The 24,639-nt window shown below is 38.0% G+C and overlaps 1 protein-coding gene across 1 annotated transcript in view; it reads right to left on the bottom strand.

Annotated features, from left to right (window-relative positions):
- Positions 1-24,639, bottom strand: part of LOC133869080 (probable LRR receptor-like serine/threonine-protein kinase At3g47570) — a 79,860-nt gene that overhangs the window by 33,847 nt on the left and 21,374 nt on the right. Inside the window, exon 2 of the mRNA XM_062306050.1 lies at positions 21,444-21,460. Coding sequence (XP_062162034.1) covers positions 21,444-21,460 — 17 coding nt within the window. The remainder of the gene's footprint in view (positions 1-21,443; positions 21,461-24,639) is intronic.

A 24,639-nucleotide genomic window follows, 5' to 3' on the forward strand; every position in this document is an offset into this window, starting at 1 on the left:
TGATTTGTTGAAAGACTATGAAGTGCTAGGCTTAAATGTCATATAATTATATGAGGTGAATATAGAATTCTTGGATGACATTATTGATTATTTATAAAACATATTAAAGAATATAGATGCTTTGGTTAACTTGTGAGAATTCTTAAAGGCGAATATTTGATGAAATTTTTATATAGAGAAATATATGCGTTGTGTGTTGTTGTGGAATCGGGGTGTTACATATTAAAGGATAGAGAAAGCACTTATCAAAAAATCTTTGTTTTAACTTACATTTTTTTTTTTAATCTCTTTTCAAGTTATATGCTCTGGGATATTTTTTTTGAGAAAAAAACAAAATCGCGTGTTTAATCTTTTGTTTATTCTTATTCTTGGTTATTGAAATCATCATCCCAACCGACATACATAACCTAAGGCAATAGACAAGTAGATAACTATCCAACCCAAATTTTCTTTTTTTCAAGAGTTCTTTAAATTCATTTGTTTCCTGCTATATTATGGACAAATTATTTTGTACTTTCAATTGAAAGGTACGCAATCTGAGGCAATAAAAGGGCACATATTCTAAGTCAATGATGTCATCCATGTAATTAATAAAGTAAAAGAGGATTAAACATACCTCTAAAATTGTTATACGAAATGAAAAACTCTCTGAGTATGGTTAAGTTCCCAATTTCTGGAGGTACTCTTCCTATAAATATAAAATAGAAGTTACCATTAGAAACAAATATGAAGGTTTGTTTATCCATAAAAGGCTAAAAGAACACTAAACAAACCCTCCAAATTTGTTATAGCCAAGGTATAAATTTGTAAGTATAAATATGTTCCCAATTTTCAGAGGTGCTTTTCCTGTGAAACTATTAGCCCACGACAATAAATATATATAGCAATTGTTTGCACTTAAACAAATTTCATAGAAGTTTGCTGAGAAATTAATTTTAAGACACATGAAGACATTGTAATATGGGAAGATGAATAAACATATCTTCTTTGAGTTTATCAGACAAATTATTGATGTAGAGATCTATGACTTGCATTGAAGACTTGCTGAAGATAAAGAAGGTCATTGGCCTAAAAAGCATGTTTTCTATGAAATAAATTTCTTGCAAGGTGGATATGTTAAAGATAGAGGAAGGTATGGACTCTAAAAGCTTGTTATATCAAAGATTTATTATTTGCAATGACAATACGTTAAGATAGAGATGATGGAATACCTTCTATGAAATTGTCACCGTTTAGGGACAAAGTTTGAAGTGTGGATAACATGCCAATCTATGACCGGATTTCTCCAATGAAGTCATGAATTAAAATGATAAGTGTTGTGATTGGTAAAAACAACGCAACTTGTTGGGCATGTAGCCTTGATAACAATATATGTTAGACATAGATGGTGGAATACCTCTTGTGAAACTGTTACCCTTTCGAGACAAATTTTGAAGTTTTAATAACATGTCAATCCATGATGGGATTTCTCCACAGAACTCATGAATTGAAACTATATGTGTTGCAACCGATAAAGAAGAGCCAACTCGTTGGGCTTAGAACCATGAAAACTATTGTTTTCCATACTTCAAATAACAAGAAATGAAAGGTTTCACGATTACAGCTTGATGATGGAGGAAATCACATGTGATATTGATGTACAAGAGAATCAAGCAAAAGATTTGAATATTATATTTTAATAAGATTAGCACTAAAAAAATAAAAATAAAATAAAATAAATTATACAAAATATTTTTAGATTATCTTTAGAATAATATATTTTTGGGGTAATTACCTTTTCCCCCCATGAACTACCAAAAAATGCGCGATGCCCCCATGAACTACCAACTCAACCAAAATAGAGCATTCAACTACCAAAGACAACCATTTTCCCCCCTTCCTTCAGTTAGAGAGGTTAAAAGAAACAGTCAATGGGTCATGTGCCGTTTTACATGGGGGCATGTTGGAAGATAGTGGTAGTTCATGGGGGGGAAAGAGGAAGATGGTAGTAGTTCATGGGGGGGAAAGAGGAAAACAAATGAGGGTAAAATGGCGTGTGACGGTCACGTGATCCGTTGACCGTTTGTTTTAACCCCTTTGACTGATAGAAGGGGGGAAAAGGGTTGTCTTTGGTAGTTGAATGCTCTATTTTGGCCGAGCTGGTAGTTCATGGGGGCATCGCGCATTTTTTGGTAGTTCATGGGGGGAAAAGGTAATTACCCCTATATTTTTTCTTTGTCTACAAGAATGTTGCTTTGTTTCAAAGTTTATGTTATAGTATGACTTAAATTCAAGTTGTTGGTTTATTTTATCGGCTACATTCTATTGACAAGAACACTGCCTTATTAGGGATACCGTAATTCTAGAAGTATTTCCAAAATATTGTTCAGAAGATTTCTTAAAGAAAGGAAATCAATGAACAAGACAATTTATTTAAGAAAAAGGAAAGGACTAAACAAGGCAATGTATCTCTGAGCAAAGGAAAGAAAATATTCTAAAGACTAAGCTCAGAGAAGTCGGTTTTCCCCGAAAACCATTCGGACGGCCAGAAGCAGCGTCTAGAAGCCAGTCACAGAAAGTCAGCGTTTGATTCCTTTTCGGATGGCCAATCAAACATGAACAATAGAGAGCTCCTGTTCGCTACCTGTCCGGCCGGCCCAACGGATGCAAACCACAAAGAGAACCTGTTTGCAAGGATGTCTGAATGCTCAAGTGGATGGAAAAGAGTTTCCCTACAACCATCCAAATGGTAGGTCAAGCCGCCCGAACACACTTCAGCAAAACATAGGGTTTATTGCTACCCATTTAGATGTGAGATGTCCTCTCCGGACGCCGCTACCTGAAAATCCGAATTTGTGTAGATCTAGGATTTCTGAAGCCTACTAGGCATTGTTTAGATGTCCTTCTAGGCATTGTTTATTTAAGAATTCCATAGTAGAATTCCAGTGTCCTAAAAGAAGGATTATTAGGCATAAACGTTTTATGTAACTCTCTTAGAGTCTTTGTTATTGTGTTGTAACAGTTCAACCGTTTGCAGTCTAAGTAGAAAGGAGCTCTAGTTAAGGGATTAATTGAAGAACTCTCCAGATGGATCTGGGAGATAGGCGCTCAGGTATAGGTACTTGTTGGAGTTCAAGGTATGACTACTACAAAGGGATAGTGAGTACGAATGTCTTGTAACGAGCTATTTGTTCTGTTAGTTGATTTCCTGGGTTTGGCTACCCTAGAGTTGTTTTTTTCTTTGGTGCAAAGAGTTTCCACTTTGTAACCAAATATCTTTGTCTTTCTCTTTATTGCTTTACGTATTTGATTGCATGCATGGTTGCGGTTAATATTAGTAGTCTTTATTATTTTTCACGAGTCAAGGTGATAAGGCCTAGTGATTGTTTAATCCCATTAGGTGTTGGATTTGTGCTTTGCCGACTTGGAGTTCTTCTATTCTAAATTGTTTTGGAATTGTCATGAGTTTTGGACTCTTTTTGGTTTCCTTCTCCATGTCAATGTTGGAGTCCTTGTTATTAGCTGACCTTCTCCATCTATAAAAGAAGCTGCAGCTATTTGGTCTTAATTGAACAATAACGAATAGAAATATCTCACCTAGGTTTCTCACACCCTGTAGTGCTGTACACGGCTTAGAGAATTAGAGAAGATTTTATATTTTTTGTATTAACTCTCATTTGTGTGAGAGTGGGATTTGGGTGTATTTGGGCTTTGGGCTTTGAGCGATTTTCTCCCCATAACCATCTTTGATAATACCTTTTCTTTGGGTCATCTCCGAAAATGGATGTACATCATATTGAGGGAACCACTTAAATCTTGGTGTTGTGTGTGACTGATTTAATTTTACTGTCTACTTATGTTTTGCATCTCACGAGTCTTGGAAAATATGATTAATTTCCTAACAATTTAGGGATATTTTTGTATTTGTATTTTTATTTTTTAGGCATACTCTTTAAGAAGAGGATGAGATCCTTGAGTCTTACTTTTTTGTGAAATGAATTTAGGAGGCGAACTATGAAGATAATCATCAATTGATTATTTCAACGGGATGTTACAAAATTCTAGCTTATTTTTCTCTAATGTTAGAGTGTGATTTACAATGATTGGATAGTTATGATGTCTAAGGTTGTGTTTGAGCAATCATAATAAGTAAATGCTCACGAGACTGTTTCTACTACAACATTCAATATGTAAGTGAACTGAGCATAATTTACATTTCAAAAGAATAAGTTACGAGCCTACTAACTTTGTTATAACATGTCTTAAACAAATGATTGCATGTATACGATTTATAATGAATGAACAATATTTGTATTGTGTGACATGATCATGGGTCATGCACTACTATTATATGGGCTAAATCATATGACCAACGTACCATAAATGCTTGGGGTACAAAGAAGGTTTCGCTAACAACATGGGCCACCCGAGGTCAAACTCAGTCGAGTTGCTACTGGAAGACGGTATGGGGCAATATCTAGGGCACCAGTATTGTACAATGGGTCCCTTGGGATAGCACCAACTCTATCGAGAAGGAGTTCATGACTCGAACAGAGCATACGTAAGAAAGCTATGACCAATGATTTTATATATTTATGTTGGTTTATTTTTATTGGTAGTATTATGTAGGCAAAAACGTTTCCATATTAGGGATAATGTAATTCCAGAACACCAACAGAAGAATTATCACAAAAATATTAATCAAGAATGGAAATGGTTGAACAAGGCAATATATGCACGGATTTGCACTAACAATGCAATATTCTGATCAAGGAAATATTCTGGAAGACTTTACTGCTTAAAAAGTCAATTTCCCCTACAGCCCGTCAGGACACTCAAAAGATAGAGTCCACACACCTAGCACAAAAAGTTGTCGTTCTCAGTGAGGTTTGGACGATCCAGCGGACGTTCATCATAGTAGGTTCCCATTCTCAGAGGAGTCTGGACGTAGAAGTGAAGATTGTGGATGGAGGAGCCACTTTTTGCAACTGTCAGGATGCGCTTCAGCAATTTCATGAAGTCGTAGTTGCAAGTTGGGAAGCCAAAACACATGTTCAGACACCGCCTATGGAAATCCAAATTTGAGAAGAATTAGGTTTTCTAAAGCCAATTTAAAGGGGTTTCTAGGCAGTGTTTTTGTAAAATAATTTAGTGTAGAATTCCTGTGTTCTAAGAGAATAGAGATATTAGGCAAAGAATGTTTTATGTACTATTTCTCTTAGAGTTTTTATTTGTATTGTAACCGTTCAACCGTTTGTAGCCTAACTAAGGAGGAGCCCTAGTTAAAGGAAGTCAATTGAATAGCTATCCAAACGGATCTGGGAGAGAGGCTCAAGTATAGATACTTGTTAGAGTTCAAGGTACGACTACTGCAAGGGTATTGTGAGTAAGACAGTCTTGTAACTAGTTATTTCTTTTGTTAGTTGATTTCCTGGGCTTGGCTGCTCGTAGTGATTTTTCTCTTTGGTGCAAAGAGTTTCCCCTTTGTAACCAAATATCTATGTGTATCTCTTTACTGCTTTCATATTTGGTTGCATGCTTGGTTGTGGTTAATTTTTAGGGGTCTTTATTTTTCAATTGGTATCAGAGCGGGTTCACTCTTTTTGGATTACTTTCCTAAGTGGGATCTCAGACTACTATTTTATTTGTCATGTCTAATATTTATTCTTACAATTGTGATTTAATGCAAAAAGAGGAACTCCAGAGTTTGTGTAATAAATTGTTTGAAAATTTTTCTGAATTCAAAAATTTAAACATTGAACATTTGCAAAGACTTAAAGATTTTGAAACTCAAACGAATTGTTTAATTGAAAAAATTAAGTCTTTCGAAGATGCTCTGAGTGAATCCAAAATTCATCTGGTAAGTTCTTTTAATTTTTCCATGAGTTTTGAAAAGTTGTTGCTTCTCTTTCATATGCTATGACTTCTTGTAGAACTATGTTTGTTAAGCGTAGCATGTTTGTTAATCAAACTCGTGAAAATTATGGGGCCAAAGGGAAAAATATCAATGTTCTTGGTCATAAAGAAACTAATTCTAAAATTCATCTCAAGAAACATTCTAATTCTAGATTGACCCCTTCTTCTCATCACTGTGGTATTGTTGGTTATACTTGACCACACTATTTTCAGATTAGTTCTCAAAAACCTTTGGTTAAACAGCATGTGCCTAGGAAAGAAGAACCTGGTATTGAGAACCAAGTAAGAGCCTTAAGTGACCAAGTCAAACTCATAAGTGAAAAATTGGGAACTCTTACTTCTGATGAAAAGAAATTTTTTATGTTAGATAATAAAGGAGATAAGAAAAATACCAAGGATAAATAGGTTTAGGTAAAAAAGGAAGACAATCTATGTTTGGTTGTTCATACTGCCTTTAAGGTACTTGATACTTGTTTGTGGTATTTGGATAGTGGATGCTCTAAACATATGATAGGTGATAAGTCTCTTCTCAAGAAGGTCTAGATGGGAAGAGGTGAAAAGATCACATATGGAGATGGTAGCCAATCCAAGGTCATCAGAAAAGGCTTCATTGAAATTCCTGGTCTTGCAGCATCTTAAGAAGCCATATATGTGGAGGGACTCTAAGCAAATCTTCTCAGCATAAGCCAATTATGTACAATGATGTAGTAGTGCAATTTTCAAAGAATTAATGCAATATCTTTGACAGTAACGGCAAGTGGCTAATAGGAGGAAAAAGAACTGTTGGCAACTGTTATGGCCTCTCCAGCATCACTTCAGAGCCTCAAATCACATGCAACAAGGCAATGATCTGCTCAAAATTGCCAGCAAAGAAGTTATCAGAGATTTTCCCAAGATAGACAAAATTGAGAAGGGAGTATGTGGGCCATGCCAGTTGGGGAACTGTTTCTCACTTCAAGAAATTTAGAACTGTTTCATATGGATCTCATGGGTCCTACAAGAACAAATAGATTGAGCGGAAGAAACTATATCTTAGTTGTTGTGGACAACTATTCCCGGTATACATGGACTCTTCTTCTTCAGGAAAAATTTGATGCTTTTAATCAAGCTCAACATTTGTTCAAAAGAATTCAGATTGAAGAAAATTGCTCTATCATGAGAATCCACAGTGATCATGGAAGAGAAGTTATTCAGTAGATGGCTCGAGTTATGGTCCACTCTAAAAATATGGCTCAACAGTTTTGGGGAAAAGCTATCAACACTGCCTGCCATATATCATCAATCGAGTCTACCTTCAGCCTAAGACCAATAAGACTCCATATGAAATCTGGCGAGGTAAAAGCCCAAAATAAAAAATATTTTTGGGTTTTTGGAAGCAAGTGCTAAATTCTTCAAGATCGGAAAAATTTGGGCAAGTTTGATACTGAAAGTGATGAAGGAATCTTCTTGGGATACTCCTCTAACAGCCAAGCTTACAGAGTATTAAACAAAAGAACTAGGACTATTATGGAATCAATCAGAGTTGTGATTGATGATGAAGAAGCTAAATCACTTAGCAAGGAGGAAAAACCACTGGCTATAGAAACTCCCACAAAGTCATCACGTCCAACTATAGATACTGTCAAGCCTTCTTCTTCACCTCAAGATAAGCCAGTCATTCCTTCTGTAGCTAACCCTTCTCAAGAAGATGTACCTCCTAAGAATACATTTAGGGAATATGGATCCTCTCAAGATGAATTTGATCCTGCTAATCCTCCCAAAGAACCATCCTCACAAATCAAGTTGAATCATCCTGTTTCTCGTCTAAAGTCCATCAAAATTCTGCTATCCATAGCCTATCATCTTTGATTCAAGCTTTATCAGATGGATGTCAAAAGTGCCTTCCTAAATGGTATACTTCAAGAAGAAGTCTATGTGGAACAGCCCAAGAGATTTCAAGATCCTTACCATCCTCAACATGTCTACAAACTAAAAAAGGCTCTGTATGGCCTTAAGCAAGCTCCTCGGGGTTGGTATGAACGTCTTACTACTTATCTCTTGGTTCAAGATTTTACAAGAGGACATACTGAGCGGACCTTATTCATTTGGCACAAAGGTAAGCACAAGATCATTGCTCAGATTTATGTGGATGATATCATCTTTGGAGCTATAGTTGATTCTCAAGCCCATGAATTCTCTAAAGAAATGAAGCAAGAATTCGAGATGAGTATGATTGGAGAGCTGAATTATTTTTTGGGTCTTCAAGTCAAACAAACCCCATAAGGGATCTTCATCTCTCAATCTAAGTATGCCAACAACTTGGTCAAGCAGTCTGGTCTGGATGGGAATAGTCATGCTCATACACCTATGAGCACAAGTGTTAAAATCAGTGTAGATCTTTCAGGCAAAAGTGTGGACTCTACTCTTTACAGAAGTATGAGTTGGAGTCTTTTGTACCTCATAGCAAGCATACTTGATATTGCTTTTAGTGTAGGTGTTTGTGCTTACTTTCAAGCTGATCCCAAGGAATCTCATCTCACTACTGTCAAACATATCATTAGATATGTAAATGATACAATTAATCATGGTCTTTGGTATTCTAAAGAAACAAATCTTGTGCTTACAGGTTATTCTGATGCAGATTGGGCTCGTAATGTGGATGATCAAAAAAGCACATCGGGGAGAAGCTTTTATCGTTGGCACTAATCTGGTTGCTTGGCTAAGTAGGAAACATCCTTCTGTTTCCCTCTCCACTACTAAAGCAATATACATAGCTATTGGTAGCTGCTGCACTCAATTGCTCTGAATGAAGAAACTTCTATCTGACTATGGTTTCACTCAAAATACCATGGCAGTTCATTGTGACAGTACAAATGCCATTAATATTTACAAGAATCTAGTTCAGTATTCTCACACCAAGCACATAGACATCCGGCATCACTTCATCTGTGATCTTGTTGAGCCCAGGTAGTTTCTCTTTCTTTTATGACCACTGACAACCAATTGGCTGATATTCTCACCAAACCTGTTGATGGCGGTTGGTTTGAGTCTCTTAGAAAAGCAATTGGTATTTGTGACATGTCTTAGACATGTCTTCTCTCGTGCTAGGACTAGACTTTATTGTGTTCTTCAGTCTTTTCCACTAAAAGCATGATTGTATGTGTGTGCTTTTTTTTATATAAAAATTATTGGGGAAAGATGCAGTTTTTTCTTTTACAATGTTTTTCAGATATCGCATGTCTTTTTAACTGATATCTTAGTCTTTGTGCATTGATGACATATTCTTACATATACTTGAGATTTTTAGTCTGATATTAGCTGAGTTTCTCTGTTGCATTTCAAAGCTAAATAGTTTATTCCTCTCAAGCGATGGATTTGTGCACTATCAAAAGCTTCCCTAAGCTAAATTTTTTTTCTCTCTGGTTTTTAACATAGGAAATCTTTTGAGAGATTGTTTTTGAACATTGTCAAATTAACTAACTCGCTAGTTGAACCTAAAACCTATAAATACTGGCATTCTTTCTAGGTTACAACACCAAGTATAAAAAGCAATAAATTCTCAGAAAAATATGGATATCAAAAAGATCCATTGTTGATGTGTTGTTAAGCTATTCTTATAGTTGTACCTATAGAAAAAGTCAGTGATCAAATCATTTCAGAAATAGATGATCTCTAACAGACTAAGTAAAAGAAAAAATGTTGTGAATTATAAGGAGTGTATCAAATGAAAGTGGCTAGGCCCTAGTAAGAAAAGGTTTGACTTTTAACTCATCAGACAATAGTTTTCTCTCTTTAGAAAATTCAATTGTTTTAAACCCTATCAGTGAAATTATTACATTGTTGAGAAAGCTTTCACACACGACATGCATGGCATGAGTTGAGTAAATAGTTTAAATTTCTTATCTAGAGAGAAATTGTTAGTTTGTGATTGGCCTCATTCTGTGTTTGGACAAAATCACTTGTATGTAAAGATACTTTCACAGGGATTCCACTATTCAGAGTACCTTCAGAAGACTTTGCACTGCTTGCAAATCAGAAGATTTCCAGTTCCTTGTTAGCCGTATGGACGACGTGTCATCCAGTCTAGAAGCTCATCTGTCTACTATTCCATTCGTCTGGACAATGTGCCATACCGTCCGGACGCTCGACAAACCAAGCATCATCCGTCCGGACAACGTGCATTTCCGTCCGGACCTTCCACTACATCGAGAAGCTTCTGTTCCAGCTTGCATCTGTCCGGACATCTCAGCAACCTGTTCGGACACCTCTCAGTGATCGATAAGCTTCAAATTCTTTCCAAGTTCAAAATAAGGGAAGATTGCTTCAACCGTCCGGACGCGCTCATATATAAGGCCAAAATCGCAATTCAAATACCACCGTCTGGACGTTAGTCAGCATTGGTCCGGATGCGTGTTCAACAGATATGGAAATTGCGTATTCACATCAACCGTCCGGACGCCTGCCCATCTTGTTCAGAATGCGCCCTCAATAGATATGGAAATTGCGTGTTGCAGATTAATCGTCCGAACGTTCATCCCCCATGGTCTGGACGCACGAAGCCTTATATGAAAATTACTTGCAGCGGACGTGCGACTGTCCGGACGACTGTACCTCACCTTCCAGACGCGGCTCTCAAACAGGAAAGATTTTCAGCGAAAATCTCGAAAATTCTGGTCACACAGTTGTCCTTCCGGACGGCCCGTGTCCACCGTTCGGACGGCACTTGAATATTTTACAGCAGTAGCCCATTTGAACCTCATCCTATAAATAGAGGCCGATGGGCATTGAGAACTGCATGAATTCGGTATTGAATACCACTAGAGCTTAGAGAGTTATATTGTGAGGATATTGAACTGATTTGTCTCTCTCAAGCCATTGCAAGTGTGCTGTTGCTGCGCTACAACTGAAGTCTATCTTAGAGGTCAGCCCTAAGGTAAAGGATTCCATTGAAGACCCTTACAGGTAGGAGACCTGGTTGGGAGGCATTCGTGTTGGGTTACACGTTAGAGAGCAAGGTACAACTACTGCATCGGGTGTATGTGAGTGCTACTCTCTTGTATCTAGTCTTGTCTTCTGAATAGTGGATATCCTGGGTTTGGCTACCCCAGAGTGGTTTTTCTCATCTTGAGTTTCCATTTCGTTAACAAAAATTCTTGTGTTGTTTATTTTCCGCATTGTTATTTTGTTAACACTTTGTGCACACACTTGCCTTTTATTCTAGAAGTCAATTTCAATTTTTCAAATGGTATCAGAGCTTGGTACACTCTGAGAAAATTAATTTCTTAAGTGTTATTTTGTTTGACTTCTATCATGTCTAATTTGAGTATGGATAAAGTTGCTTCTTATTCTCATGATATGTCTGTTCATAGAACCATGTTCATTAAGCCTATCATGTCTGTTAATCATACTCAATCTGTTTGTAAGGGTAAAGGGGCAAATCAATCTATACCTCCATGTCACCACTATGGTATTATTGGTCATATTCGCCCAAACTATTTCCAAATTAGGTCTCAGAAACCTTGAAACAAAACCCTTGTCCCTAGAAGAGATGAACCAGGTTTTGAAGAACAGGTTAACATGTTAAGTGATCAAGTTAAGCTCATTAGTGAAAAGTTAGCATACCTCACCCCTAATGACCAAAGATCTGTCCTGGTTAATAATCATAGGTAAGCTTCCAAACAAGTCTGGGTCAAAAAGGAAGATAATCTGTGTTTAGTTTCTCATACTACACTAAAAATTCTTGATACTTGTTTGTGGTATTTGGATAGTGGCTATTCTAAACACATGACAGATGACAAGACTTTATTAAAAGAAGTTCAGATGGGCAAAGGTGGACAGATCACCTATGGAGATAGAAGCCAATCCAAAGTCAATGGAAAAGGGACCATCAATATTCCAGTCCTCGGAACATCTCAGGAAGCTTTGTATGTAGAGGGGATCAAGGCAAATCTCCTCAGCATCAGCCAATTTTGTGACAATGATTTGGTGGTACAATTCTCCAAGAAGGAATGTAATATATTTGACAGCAATGGGAAATGGCTTATGGGGGGAGGAAGAACTGCTGACAATTGCTATGGTCTTCTTGGTCTGACTACAGATTCTCAAATTTTCTGCAACAAGGCAACCATAGACGACAATGAGCTGTGGCACCAGAGGTTAGGGCATCTGAATTTCTCCGATATGTTGAAAATTGCAGGCAAACATATTGTTGAAGGTTTGCCCAATATAGAGAAGACTGGAAAAGGAATCTGCAGTTCTTGCCAATTAGGGAAACAAACTCAAGCAGCCTATAAGAAGACCTCAGGTATTCATACTTCCAGAAACTTAGAACTACTGATGATGGATCTCATGGGTCCCACTAAAACTGCTAGTCTTGTTGGGAAAAGGTATATTCTGGTTATTGTAGATGATTTCTCTTGATATACATGGGCCATTCCTATTCGAGAAAAATCTGATGCTTTTGATGCAACTCAGCATTTATTCAAGAAGATTCAGGTTAAGTAAAATTGCCAGATTATAAGAATCCACAGTGATCATGGAAGAGAATTTGAAAATTCCAAGTTCGAAGAATTCTGTCTCTCATATGGAATCAAGCAGGAATTTTCTTCTCCTATCACTCCTCAGCAGAATGGAGTTGTTGAAAGAAAGAATAGGGTAATTCAGGAGATGGCTCGTGTGATGATCCACTCAAAGAATCTTGCTCAACACTTCTGGGGAGAAGCTATAAACACCGCTTGTCATATCATCAACAGGGTCTACCTGAGGCCTGAAACAAACAAGACACCCTATGAAATTTGGCGAGGTAAAAAACCCACTGTAAAGTACTTCAAAACTTTTGGAAGTAAATGCTATATACTTCATGATAGGGAGGAAAATTAGCTCAATTCAGTTGATTTGTCAGCAGCTCGAACTGATATTATTGAGCCTTCTCCAAACGTGTCTCCAAATGAATCTTCTTCTTCTCCCACCACTTTGGATACCACTCCCACTACTTTCGAAGATGGGGATACTCCTGCTAATCCTCCTAAGCGATCATGGGTGAAACACAATCATCCTCTTTAACAGCTTCTTGGGACCATAGATGAAGGGTGTAAATTGAGAAGCAGAGTCATTCAGCCTACCAGTGAAGTAGCTAATCAAGTCTCCTACAGCTACTACCTTGCTCAGACAGAACCCAAGAAAGTTGATGAAGCCCTATAGGATGAAGGCTGGGTGTCTGTAATGCATGATGAGCTCCATCAATTCACCAGAAATGATGTCTGGACCTTGGTTCCCCATCCTGCAGAATAGAATATCATTGGTACCAAGTGGATCTTCAAGAATAAAACAGATGAGCATGGTACTGTGCTTCAGAATAAAGCCCGTCTTATTGCACAGGGATATACTCAGATAGAGGGAGTAGACTTTGATGAAACATTTGCCCCAGTTGCCAGGTTAGAATCCATCAGAATTCTTCTCTCTATTGCTTGTCATCTTGGTTTCAAGTTATATCAAATGGATGTAAAGAGTGCATTTCTAAATGGTGTTCTTCAAGAAGAAGTCTATATAGAACAGCCAAAGGGTTTTCAAGATCCTCATCATCCCCATCATGTGTACAAGCTAAAAAAAGGCATTATATGGGCTTAAACAGGCTCCTCGGGCATGGTATGAGCATCTCACAACTTATCTCTTGTCTAAGGGATTTACAAGGGGGCAAGTTGATCGAACCTTGTTCATTAGAAATCAAGGTATGCACAAACTCATTGCTTGAATCTATGTTGATGACATCATTTTTGGAGCTACCTTAGACTCTCTTGCCCATGAGTTTTTTGAAGAAATGAAGCAGGAATTTAAGATGAGCATGATTGGTCAGCTGAACTATTTTCTTGGCCTTCAAGTCAAGCAAACTGCTGAAGGCATCTTCATCTCCTAGTCCAAGTATGCTAAGGATTTGGTCAAATGGTTTGGTTTGGATGGGAAGAGTTGTGCGAGAACTCCCATGAGCACCAATATCAAGATTAGTAGTAATCTTACAGGAAAACCCGTTGATCCATCTCTTTACAGGAGTATGATAGGGAGCCTTCTGTATCTTACAGCCAGTCGACTAGACATTGCTTTTAGTGTGGGAGTGTGTGCTCGCTTTCAGGCTAATCCTAAGGAATCTCATCTCACTGCAGTCAAGCGTATCATCAGGTATGTCAATGATACCTTTCTTTATGGTATTTGGTATTCCAGAGAAACAAATCTTGTGGTTGCAGGATACTCTGATGCAGATTGGGTTGGAAATGTTGATGATAGAAAAAGCACCTCAGGAGGATGTTTCTATGTGGGAAACAATCTTGTAGCTTGGATGAGCAAGAAACAAGCGTCTATATCTCTCTCCACTGCTGAGGCTGAATATATTGCTGCGGGTAGCTGTTGTACCCAATTACTGAGTATGAAGACACTTCTATGTGACTATGGATTCTCTCAAGATACGATGATTATCAACTATGATAATACTAGTGCAATCAATATCTCTAAGAATCCAATTCAGCACTCTCGGACTAAGCACATCAATATCAGACATCACTTCTTGCGTGATCTTGTGGAATCCGAGGTAGTGTCTCTCTCTTTCATCCCTACTGAAAACCAATTGGCTGACATTTTTACCAAACCTCTAGATGGTAACAGGTTTGAGTCCCTTCGGAAAGCCATTGGTGTTTGTGCCATGTCCTAGACATGCTTTTCCATGCTAGGATGAGATTTTTTTTGTCCTTTGATAGCATGATGTTGTTTTCGTTTTTCTTTTTTTTAAAAAAAAAAAAAAAAAAAAAATTGGGGGATCCGCAACAAGGCAGTTCATTCAAAGGTATGTCAGCTATCTCATGTGTCTTTTCTGGGTTCTTAGTTCATTATTGTTTGATGAATTACTCTTCCATGTGGTTGAGAAAATAAGTTTGACTTATGCAAAGTTTTCCCTGCTCACTCTTATGCTGGATAGTTTCTTTCCTCATGCAATGAAAATGTACATTTTCCAAGACTTCCCTCAAAAGGTGTGTATCTTTCTTCCCTGACATTTTGCTTATAAGAAATTCTGGATAAGAGAAGAGGTTTTGATAGGATGCCTAAATTGACCAAATGCTAATTGAACCTAGCACCTAAAAACTCTGGCATTCTCTCTATGTTGTAGCACCATAAGAATCAAGCAGTCATTCATATGAATTATGTGCCTTAAAATTGTATATTCACTACTTTTGTGCTGAATTTACAATATGTCTTGCCTTCTATGAGCAAGTAAAATTTACCTTGCCCTTCATGGTGCAAGTAAAACATTTATGTGCTGCATCTCAGGGGGAGTGTATCAGATAAGGGTGGCTAGGCCCTAGTAAGCTATAAGGTTTGACTTTTGGGCTAAATCTCTCACTACATTTCTCTCTTGCCTAGAAAATCTTGTTACTTTTTGTTATATCAGTGAGAGTCCTACTTTTTGGGACAAGTCTTCACACACACACACATTGCATGAGTTGAGCAAGCTATGGTCTCTTTTCTGTCTGCAGGGATATCTTTGCCTAACATGTACTTGTCTATCAATTATATGTTTGCATCATTCTGATTTGCTCTTTGACTGATTTCTCAGACAAGGATACATGTGTGTGCTAATATGCTTGTGAAGATTCTAACCTTGCTACACTTCTTTCCACATTTCAGTTTGTTGTTGTTATTCTGTGGACTATATTACTCTGTTTACCTTGGTCCTTCTGAGACCTTTAGGGGGAGTAATTTTTATTGCAATTGGTTTTTATTACTCTATTTTACCCGTTGTCCTTTTGTGACAAAAAGGGGGAGTAATTTTTATTTTTGGACCGGGAATGTATTTCCAAACCGGTCAAGTGATTTTTATCCTAGAATGGCCAAAGGGGGAGTTTGTTAGTTTGTGATTGGCCTCATTCTGTGTTTGGACAAAATCACTTGTATGTAAAGATGCTTTCACAGGGATTCCACTATTCAGAGTACCTTCAGAAGACTCTATACTACTTGGAAATCAGAAGATTTCTAGTTCCTTGTCAACCGTCCGGACGACGTGTCGTCCCGTCTGGACGCTCATCTATCTATTGTTCCATCCTTTCGGACAACGTGCCAAATCGTCCGGATGCCCGACAAACCAAGCATCATCCGTCCGAACGACGTGCATTTCCGTCCGGACGTTCCATTGCATCGAGAAGCTTCTGTTCTAGCTTGCATCCATCCGGACGTCTCAGCAGCCCGTCTGAACACCTCTCAGTGATCGATCAGCTTCAGATTCTTTCCAAGTTCAAAATAAGGGAAGATTGCTTCAACCGTCCCGACGATGTGAATTCCCGTCCAGATGCGCTCATATATAAGGCAAAAATCGCAATTCAAATACCACCGTCCGGACGTCAGTCAGCATTGGTCCGGACGCGAGTTCAACAGATATGGAAATTGCGTATTCAACATCAACTGTCCGGATGCCTGCCTATCTTGGTCGGGACACGCGGGAACAGATATAGAAATTGCGTGTTGAAGATTAACCGTCCAGACGCTCCTCCCCCATGGTCCGGACGCGCGAAGCCTTATATGGAAATTACTTGCAGCAGACGTACGACCGTTCGGACGACAGTGCCTTACAGTCCGGATGCGGCTCTCAAACAGGAAAGATTGTCAGCAAAAATCTCAAAAATTCTGGTCGCACAGTTGTCCGTCCGGACGGCCCATGTCCACCGTCCGGACAGCACCCGTATATTTTATAGCAGTCGCCCATTTGAACCTCAACCTATAAATAGAGGCCTCTGGGCATTGAGAACTACAAGAATTCTGTATTGAATTCCAGTAGAGCTTAAAGAGTTATATTGTGAGGATATTAAGCTGATTTGTCTCTCTCAAGCCATTGCAAGTGTGTTGTTGCTGCGCTACAACTGAAGTCTATTTTAGGGGTCGGCCTTAAGACCCCTTCAGGTAGGAGACCTGGTTGGGAGGCGTTCGTGTTGGGTTACACGTTAGAGAGCAGGGTACGACCTCTGCATCGGGTGTATGTGAGTGCTACTATCTTGTATCTAGTCTTGTCTTCTGAATAATGGATATCCTGGGTTTGGCTGCCCTGGACTGGTTTTTCTCACATTGAGTTTCCACTTCGTTAACAAAAATTCTTGTGTTGTTTATTTTCCGCATTGTTATTTTGTTAACACTTTGTGCACACACTTGCCTTTTATTCTAGAAGTCAATTTCAATTTTTCAGAAATTTTGGCTCATTCTTTACTTAACTCTCAATTATATGTTTGCGTAATTTTTATTTGCTATCTGACTATTTTCAGTTTTAGATAAATGCGTATATTGATTTTCTAGTGAAATGATAACTATGCTTGTCTTTCTCTTCTTTTTCAGCAAGCTGTTGTAGGATCAAGTGCCTTGACACTTGTTTTTATTTGTTATTAAGTGGGTTGATAAATATTTTTTTTTTCTGGGTTATTTTTGTTAAACTCAGGATATTTAGTCAATTTTTTTTTTGTGGCTATTTTTGGTTTATTTTGTGGCTGTGTAATACTTCGTTAACCATTTGTCTTTTTGTGTCAAAAAGGCGGATTATTTTTTATTTTTGGTTGTCAGTCGTTTTTGTCACAGAATGGCCAAAGGGGAAGTTTGTTGTTTTATTTTTAATGGCCGTATTCTGTAGACAAAAAATGTTTCCATATTAGGGACATTGTAATTCCAGAAGATAGGCAAAAGAATTATTGCAAAAATATTAATCAAGAATGGAAAGGGCTGAACAAGGCAATATCTGCACGGATTTGCACTAGTAATGCAATATTCTGATCAAAGAAATATTTTGGAAGACATTACATCTCAAAAAGTTGGTTTTCCCTACAACTCGTCCAAAGCCTAGAAGACGAAGTCTTGACGCATAGCACAAAAAGTTGGCGTTCGCAATATCTATTAGGACGCTAGGGTTTGGAGTCTAGATGCACTTCAGCAATTTCATGAAGTCGTAGTTGCAAGTCGGGACGCTATAAGACAAGTCCGGACACCACCTATGGAAATCTGAATTTGAAAAGAATTAGGAATTCTGAAGCCTATTTAAAGAGGTTTCTAGGCAGTATTTTTGTAAGAGAATTCAGTGTAGAATTCCTCTGTGCTAAGAGAATAGAGTTATTAGATAGAAATTGTTTTATGTATTATTTCACTTGGAGCTTTTATTTGTGTTGTAACCGTTCAACTGTTTGAAGCTTAACTAGGGAGGAGCCCTAGTTAAAGGAAGCCAATTGAAGAACTCTCCAGACGGATCTAGGAGAGAGGCACTCAAGTATAGGTACTTGTTATAGTTCAAGGTACGACTACGTGAAGGTATTGTAAGTATGACTGTCTTGTAACTAGCTATTTCTTCTGTTAGTTGACTTCTTGGGTTTGGCTGCCCCTGAGTTGTTTTTCTCTTTGGTGCAAAGAGTTTGCACTTCGTAACCAAATATCTTTGTCTATCTCTTTACTGCTATTCATATTTGGTTGCATGCTTCATTGCTGTTAATTTTTAGGAGTCTTTATTTTACAATATATATATAATCACGATTTCTATCCATTAAAAATACAAGTGACTTGTTGCTGGAATTATGTTGTCCCACTTATAAAATAAACCTCATTTTTTCAAATCGGCATAATAATGAAGACAATTCATATCTTTTAAAAAATGAAAAATTGGTCCATGTGGTTGGCCTAATTTATAAATCACTCCATATGGTATACAAATTAACGAGAAGTCCCTATGATAGGTAAAATTGACAAATTACTCCCTAAAGTCAATTTTCGTCCACTAACTTAACAAAAACCGTTAGATTGCCATGTCATGCCCAATAAAAATGCAACACATGTCACACTTAATAAAAAAAATATATATATATTAATATATTAATATATTAAAAATTAAAAACTTAAAATTAAAAACAAAAAATATTATTCTTATTTTTTATTAAAAACAAAAATAGGGGGTTTGGGTGGTGGCTGCCAATGGCAACCACCCCGTTTAGGGACAGGGGCGGCCAACACCACCATTGGTTTGGCTTTTTGCTACTCTCATGGGCAGGGGGTGGTCGTGCACCACCACCATCCCCATAGCGGATGGCTCAAGGGCCATCCCAGAGTTAAGGATGGACTTCATGCCACCCGCGCCCTATAAGGTGGCCGTGCGGCGATTCTAGAGTACCGGGTACGGTAGCAACCACTCCTAGATGTGGCACCGGCCAATTCTGGAGTGGCTCGCGCTCCACCCCTCACTTATGGGGTGGCCCACTAGCCACCCTAGATGGGGCTGGGGTTGTGCTGGCCACCCCCGGCCCACAGCCACTCCCTAACCCTCCCCCCCTCCCCCCCACCTCATTTTTTTAAATAATATTTTAAGTTTTTAATTTTTTGGTTGTTAATTTTTAATATATTTGTTTATTATGAGTGACACATGTTGCGTTTTTATTTAGTCTGATGTGGAAACTTAATGGTTTCTGTCAAGTAGTGGACGAAAATTGACTTTTGTCAGTAATTTGTCAATTGGCCTACCACAAGGACTTCTCAATTAAATACCATAGGGAGTGATTTGTAAATTAAGCCAACCACAATTTCTAATTTTGCATTATTTTTCCTTTACAAAATGCACATTTGATTATTTACTTTCTAAGTCATGGACCTATACAGTTATTGTCCACTATGAACCACTTTTTGTTTTGGAGGTTAGCAGGTTTGATAGTTATTAGATCAGAGTATTTCGCTGAGCTTGCGTGCTAAGTGAAGGGCTCTTAGCTAGCGCGGTTTGTTTAGTGCAGTTAGCAAATAGTTATTGTTTGGTATAAAAAGGATATTTGGAAGCTCTGTGTTTATAATTTGATTATAAATGGTGAATTGATTAAGATATTTTAGTATTTACTCATTGCATTTTTATTCTCCTTTACGCTATATTCTACATATCTGACTAAACACCAATCAACACTACGCGTTATGAGTAAGGTTCTTCCAACCCAAGGGATAACACTTTAGCAACAGTAAATCATGCTCAATTTGTTAATACGTTTTGCAGTTGTTGGCACTTGAACTAACTGAATGGGAGTTAGCCATAAAACTAATTGTAAGACACACCAATCCTTTGTAAGTTGGGAAGAAGATTAAACATATCTTCTAGAAGTCCACTAGATAGCTTATTATAGTAAAGAACTATGACTTGCAATGATGACATGCTTGAAATAATGGAGGCCATGGACCAGAAAGCATGTTATTTCCGAGATAAATTTATCACAAGGTGGATATGCTAAAGATGGTGGAAGGGATGGAACTCGAAAGCTTGTTATATCCAAGATTTAATATTTGCAATGAAGATATGTTAGATAAAGATGGTGGAATACCTCCTGTGAAACTGTTACCATTTAGAGACAAATTTTGAAGTTTGGATAACAGCACCATCCATGATGGATTTCACCACTAAAGTTATTGAATCCAAAGGATAAATGTTGCAACCGGTAAAGATGAGACAACTCAATGGGCAGAAAGCCATGAAATCTATTGTTTTCAATGCCTAGAGCAACTATAAATGAAAGGTTTTGCTAGTTTGTAGTTGGCCACATTCTGTTGGACAAAATCACTTCTTTGTAACGATGCTTTTTAATAGGGATTCCACTATTCAGAGCGCTTCGGGAAAATTCTGCACAATTTTCAAGTCAGAAATTTCAATTCCTTGTCAGCCATCCAGATGACGTGTCTTCCCGTCTGGAAGCCTAGCTGTCCAATGTTCAGCCGTCCGGATGATGTGTAATACCGTCCGAACGCCCATTAGACTAAAGCATCATCCGTCCGGACGATGTGTCATACCGTCGGGACGCCTATCAGACTAAAGCATCATCCGTCCGGACAACATGGATTCCCGTCCGGACCTTCCTCTGTATCGAGAAGCTTCGATCTGCTCCAACTTGCATCCATTCGAATGTTTCACGTCCGGACGCGGCTCTCAAACAGGAAAGATTTTTAGTAAAAATCTCAGAAATTTTGGTCGCACAGTTGTCCGTCCGGATGGCCTATGACAACCGTCCTGACGGCGCCTATATTTATCAAGCCACTCACCCATTTGAACCCTCAGCCTATAAATAGAGGCCCCTAGGCTTGAGAACTACAAGAATTCAGAACTGAATTCCACTAAAGCTTAGAGAGTTATTTTGTGAGCTTATTGTGCTGAGTTGATCTCTCTGAAGCTGTTGCTGTGTGTGCTGTTGCTGCGCTTAAACTGAAGTCTATCTTAAGGGTTGGCCCTAAGGTAAAGGATTCCATTGAAGACCCCTTCAGGTAGGAGACCTGGTTGGGAGGCGTTTGTGTTAGGCTTCACGTTAGAGTACAAGGTACGACCAGTGCATCAGGGGTATGTGAGTGCTACTACTTTGTAACTAGCTTTGTCTTCTAAATAGTGGATATCCTGGGTTTGGTTGCCATGAAGTGGTTTTTCTCTTAATTGAGTTTCCACTTCGTCAATAAAATATTTGTCTCCTTTAATTCCGCATTTAATATTTTGTTGCACATTGTTCACACACACACACAGTTAAATTAGATGTCCAATAATTTTTCAGGTTTTCCACATGTGGAGGAATGGTGCCTACAATGTTCATATAAGAAAGGTTCAATGCAATTACTCGATGATGGCGGGAACCGCAAGTGATACCAAACCAGTTGCAAATAGAAGTGGCTATAAACCAATTGTTTGTCAAAACATTTTAAGGGTCGTAAGAAATTTAAGCCTTTAAGGCAAGAAGAGCAAATTGATAGGTAGTAATGTTGGGAACAGTTGCGAAAACTAGGCCTGCCATGTAAGATTGTACCATAAAAAGTGCCACACAAAGGGAGGTTTGGAAACAAATTATCTCCATGAGTGATGTATGTTGGTTGAGGTACTGGGATACGTGTGAGTTCAAGTGAGGAGGATGATATATATAAGGAGATTGCAGCATAAAATATTGAAAGGAAACAGATATGGGAATCTGGGATTTTGGGAAAACGAGTGTGGGATGGTTTGAGCGTTGACTTCATTGACTTTATGTGAAAGAGAAGAAAAAAAAAAAAAACACTAAAAACTAATGAGTTGTCATCATACCCATGCTTGGATTTGTGATTCATGTGAATACCCGTTTTCTTGACCTCAAAATTTCAGGCCAAACAAAAATGTGCCTCGGGCCTAAGCTAATCAAATACCGGTTGGTTAGTGTATTCTATTAGGAAATTTATCTTTATCTCTCAAGATCCCACGATATACGAAAAATAAGAAGAAAACGAAGATTAAATCAATCATACAAGACATTAATATTTAAGTGGTTCCCCAAATGTAGGGTACATTCACTGGCGAATACAACCTAAATAAAATTCACTATCAAAGATTGTTACAAAGAGAAAATCACTTAAAGGTCAAAGTTTCAATACACTAAAATCTCACTTTCACACAAATGAGAATAACAAAAGAAAACTATCTTCTTCTTTTTTCCTGTAAGTGATTTAGCACATTAAGCTAGGAGAGAACAAAAAAATAGCCTTTGCCTTTGGTGTGTGATAAAAACATTGGACAACACTCATTTTATAAGGAGCAAAGTCAGTTAACCAACTCCTAAATCGACTTGAAGAATGAGTCAAAGTTCAACTTAAGAAAGGAGAATACCTAATACCCCTCTTAGAAGGAAAATAATTCCAAAAGGCTACAAGAACAATAAACTAGGCTTGCAAAGTAAAATTATACCATGAGAAGTGCCACACAAGGGGAACCAGGGACGGAGCCAGAAAATATTTTGGGCAGGGGCTTAAGACATGAATTACAAATATACTTTACTTCAAAAAAAAAAAAAAAAAAAAATTAATTAGTTAAATGAAAGATGATTTCATGTTGCTCATGTCGTGAAGACACTATTCACCGAGACTGAAACCCAAGTACTCCAATAGTGAAGTGCACGACTCAACCAATAGTTTCTTCGTCTTTATCTTCATCTTCTTTTAATTCTTTTTCTTCTTCCGCTCTATCTATGCCCTTTGTTCCTTCTCTCTCCCTCATTTCCACGCAGTTGATACGATGTTTGCGTTTTGTTGTCCATAAGTTGGTTGAACTAAGGCAATAAGAGTGAAAATTTTGTTAAATTTGTTATTAAAGAAATTTACTCTTTGTTGGTCATTGAAATGGGATTGCAAATGGAAATGTGAACGGAAAAGCTTTTGTAACTCTTGGGAGCATCCTGAAATGTACAAGAAAATCTTGTTGTCTTGTGAAATTTGATTATGCCGCATGGTTTACTTACAGTTTCTTTTCTGTTTCCTTTTATTTCATCCATTTATATATTTTATATTAATTACTTGGTGTAGTGTAAGTGACTTGTCTTTATCAAGTTCTTACTGTGGGCCCTCAGCTTTTGACTTATTTTTTCTTTGCACACACGTTTATCCTTGAGTTGGAAAGCTTCTTCAAGAAACTAGCTTCCTCTAGAAGCTTTGTGAAAACAAAGAAGGCGTTCGTTGGTAAAAAAGAATAAGACATTTCGAACACGACAGAGTGTGGTGCTGGTGTGCAAAAGAAGAGATATCCAATCTTGAAGAGCAGTGTGCAAACAAGGCAGTTTCAGCCTTAAAGAAGAGAGACTCAGCAGTAGTTTCGATAGCATCCATTGGGAGAGAGATAAGTCTGTTTTGTCTTCTTTGTATTCTCACTTGTATTTTTCACTATTTTTTCTGGTGTACTGAGATGTAAGGAAACTAAAGAGATTTCTCTTTTTGTATTTAGTTCTCCTTTGTTGTGTGAGGGTGAGATAAGGGTGTATTGGACTATTTGCTTCATCTCCTTATTTTCAGAGACTGCTTACCAATTATGGTTACGGCACATTTGTAGTCCAACTTACCCAAACGAGAAATCCTTTGTTCTTACTGTTTCCATTTGCATTCTATATCGTAACATTTTTTAGCCATTTTGTTTCTTTATTTCTCTATATTGTGCTGGTGGAAGCAGTCGATCAAAACCCGTGCTGAAGTTGTTGGGGAATTATTATTCACCACTCGGGTAGTGCACGTGTCGGACTATACTCAGTCGGGAGTGATTACTCGGGCAGTACATTTGGTCGGGAAGGTAGGCTTGGTCGGGAACGGAAAAGGTCTCGGTATTATATGGTTGGTAAGGAGTCACCAGGATCCTTAGCATTTATTAGGATCTTAGTACTTGTCAAATCAGGTCAGAAATCAGCATGTAGCACCATGCCTAATATCTTCACACCTTACTGGTCACTGTTCACACTGTACAATAACAAGACTTTTGCTATGCATCAACAGTAAAATAGAGATACATATACATCATCTAAGAGGTATGTATCTATCTAATATATGAGCATTTTTCTCTCTCACTCACCCAACTAACTTGGGCGTCGGAGAAGGCACTGCCGGCCAACCCCCGGCGGGTCTTTGCTTTGTTGCAGGTTATATGCGAAGGGACAAACCGGAGGCTGCCACATCACCAAGATAAAAATCGCATCAACAGAAGTATTCCTTATAGATTTTTTTTTTCAAGAAATGGTGGGGGTGGGGGGGGGGGGGGGGTGGCCCGTATGTCCCTGAGGGGGAACAAGAGATAAGTTCTCTCCATGAGTAGTGTATGTTTGTCGAGGTATTGGGGATTAGTAGGAGTTCAAGTGAGACTATATGTAAGGAGATCGTAGCATCAAAAAATAGGCTCTGGAAAAAAGCAGGTGGGGGTGGTTTGGGCGTTGACGTCATTAATTGAAAAAAAAAAAAAAAAAAAAAAAGAGTAATGATTTA

The sequence above is a fragment of the Alnus glutinosa genome, chromosome 5 (genome assembly GCF_958979055.1).
Source record: "Alnus glutinosa chromosome 5, dhAlnGlut1.1, whole genome shotgun sequence".
Classification (NCBI taxonomy): Eukaryota; Viridiplantae; Streptophyta; class Magnoliopsida; order Fagales; family Betulaceae; genus Alnus; species Alnus glutinosa.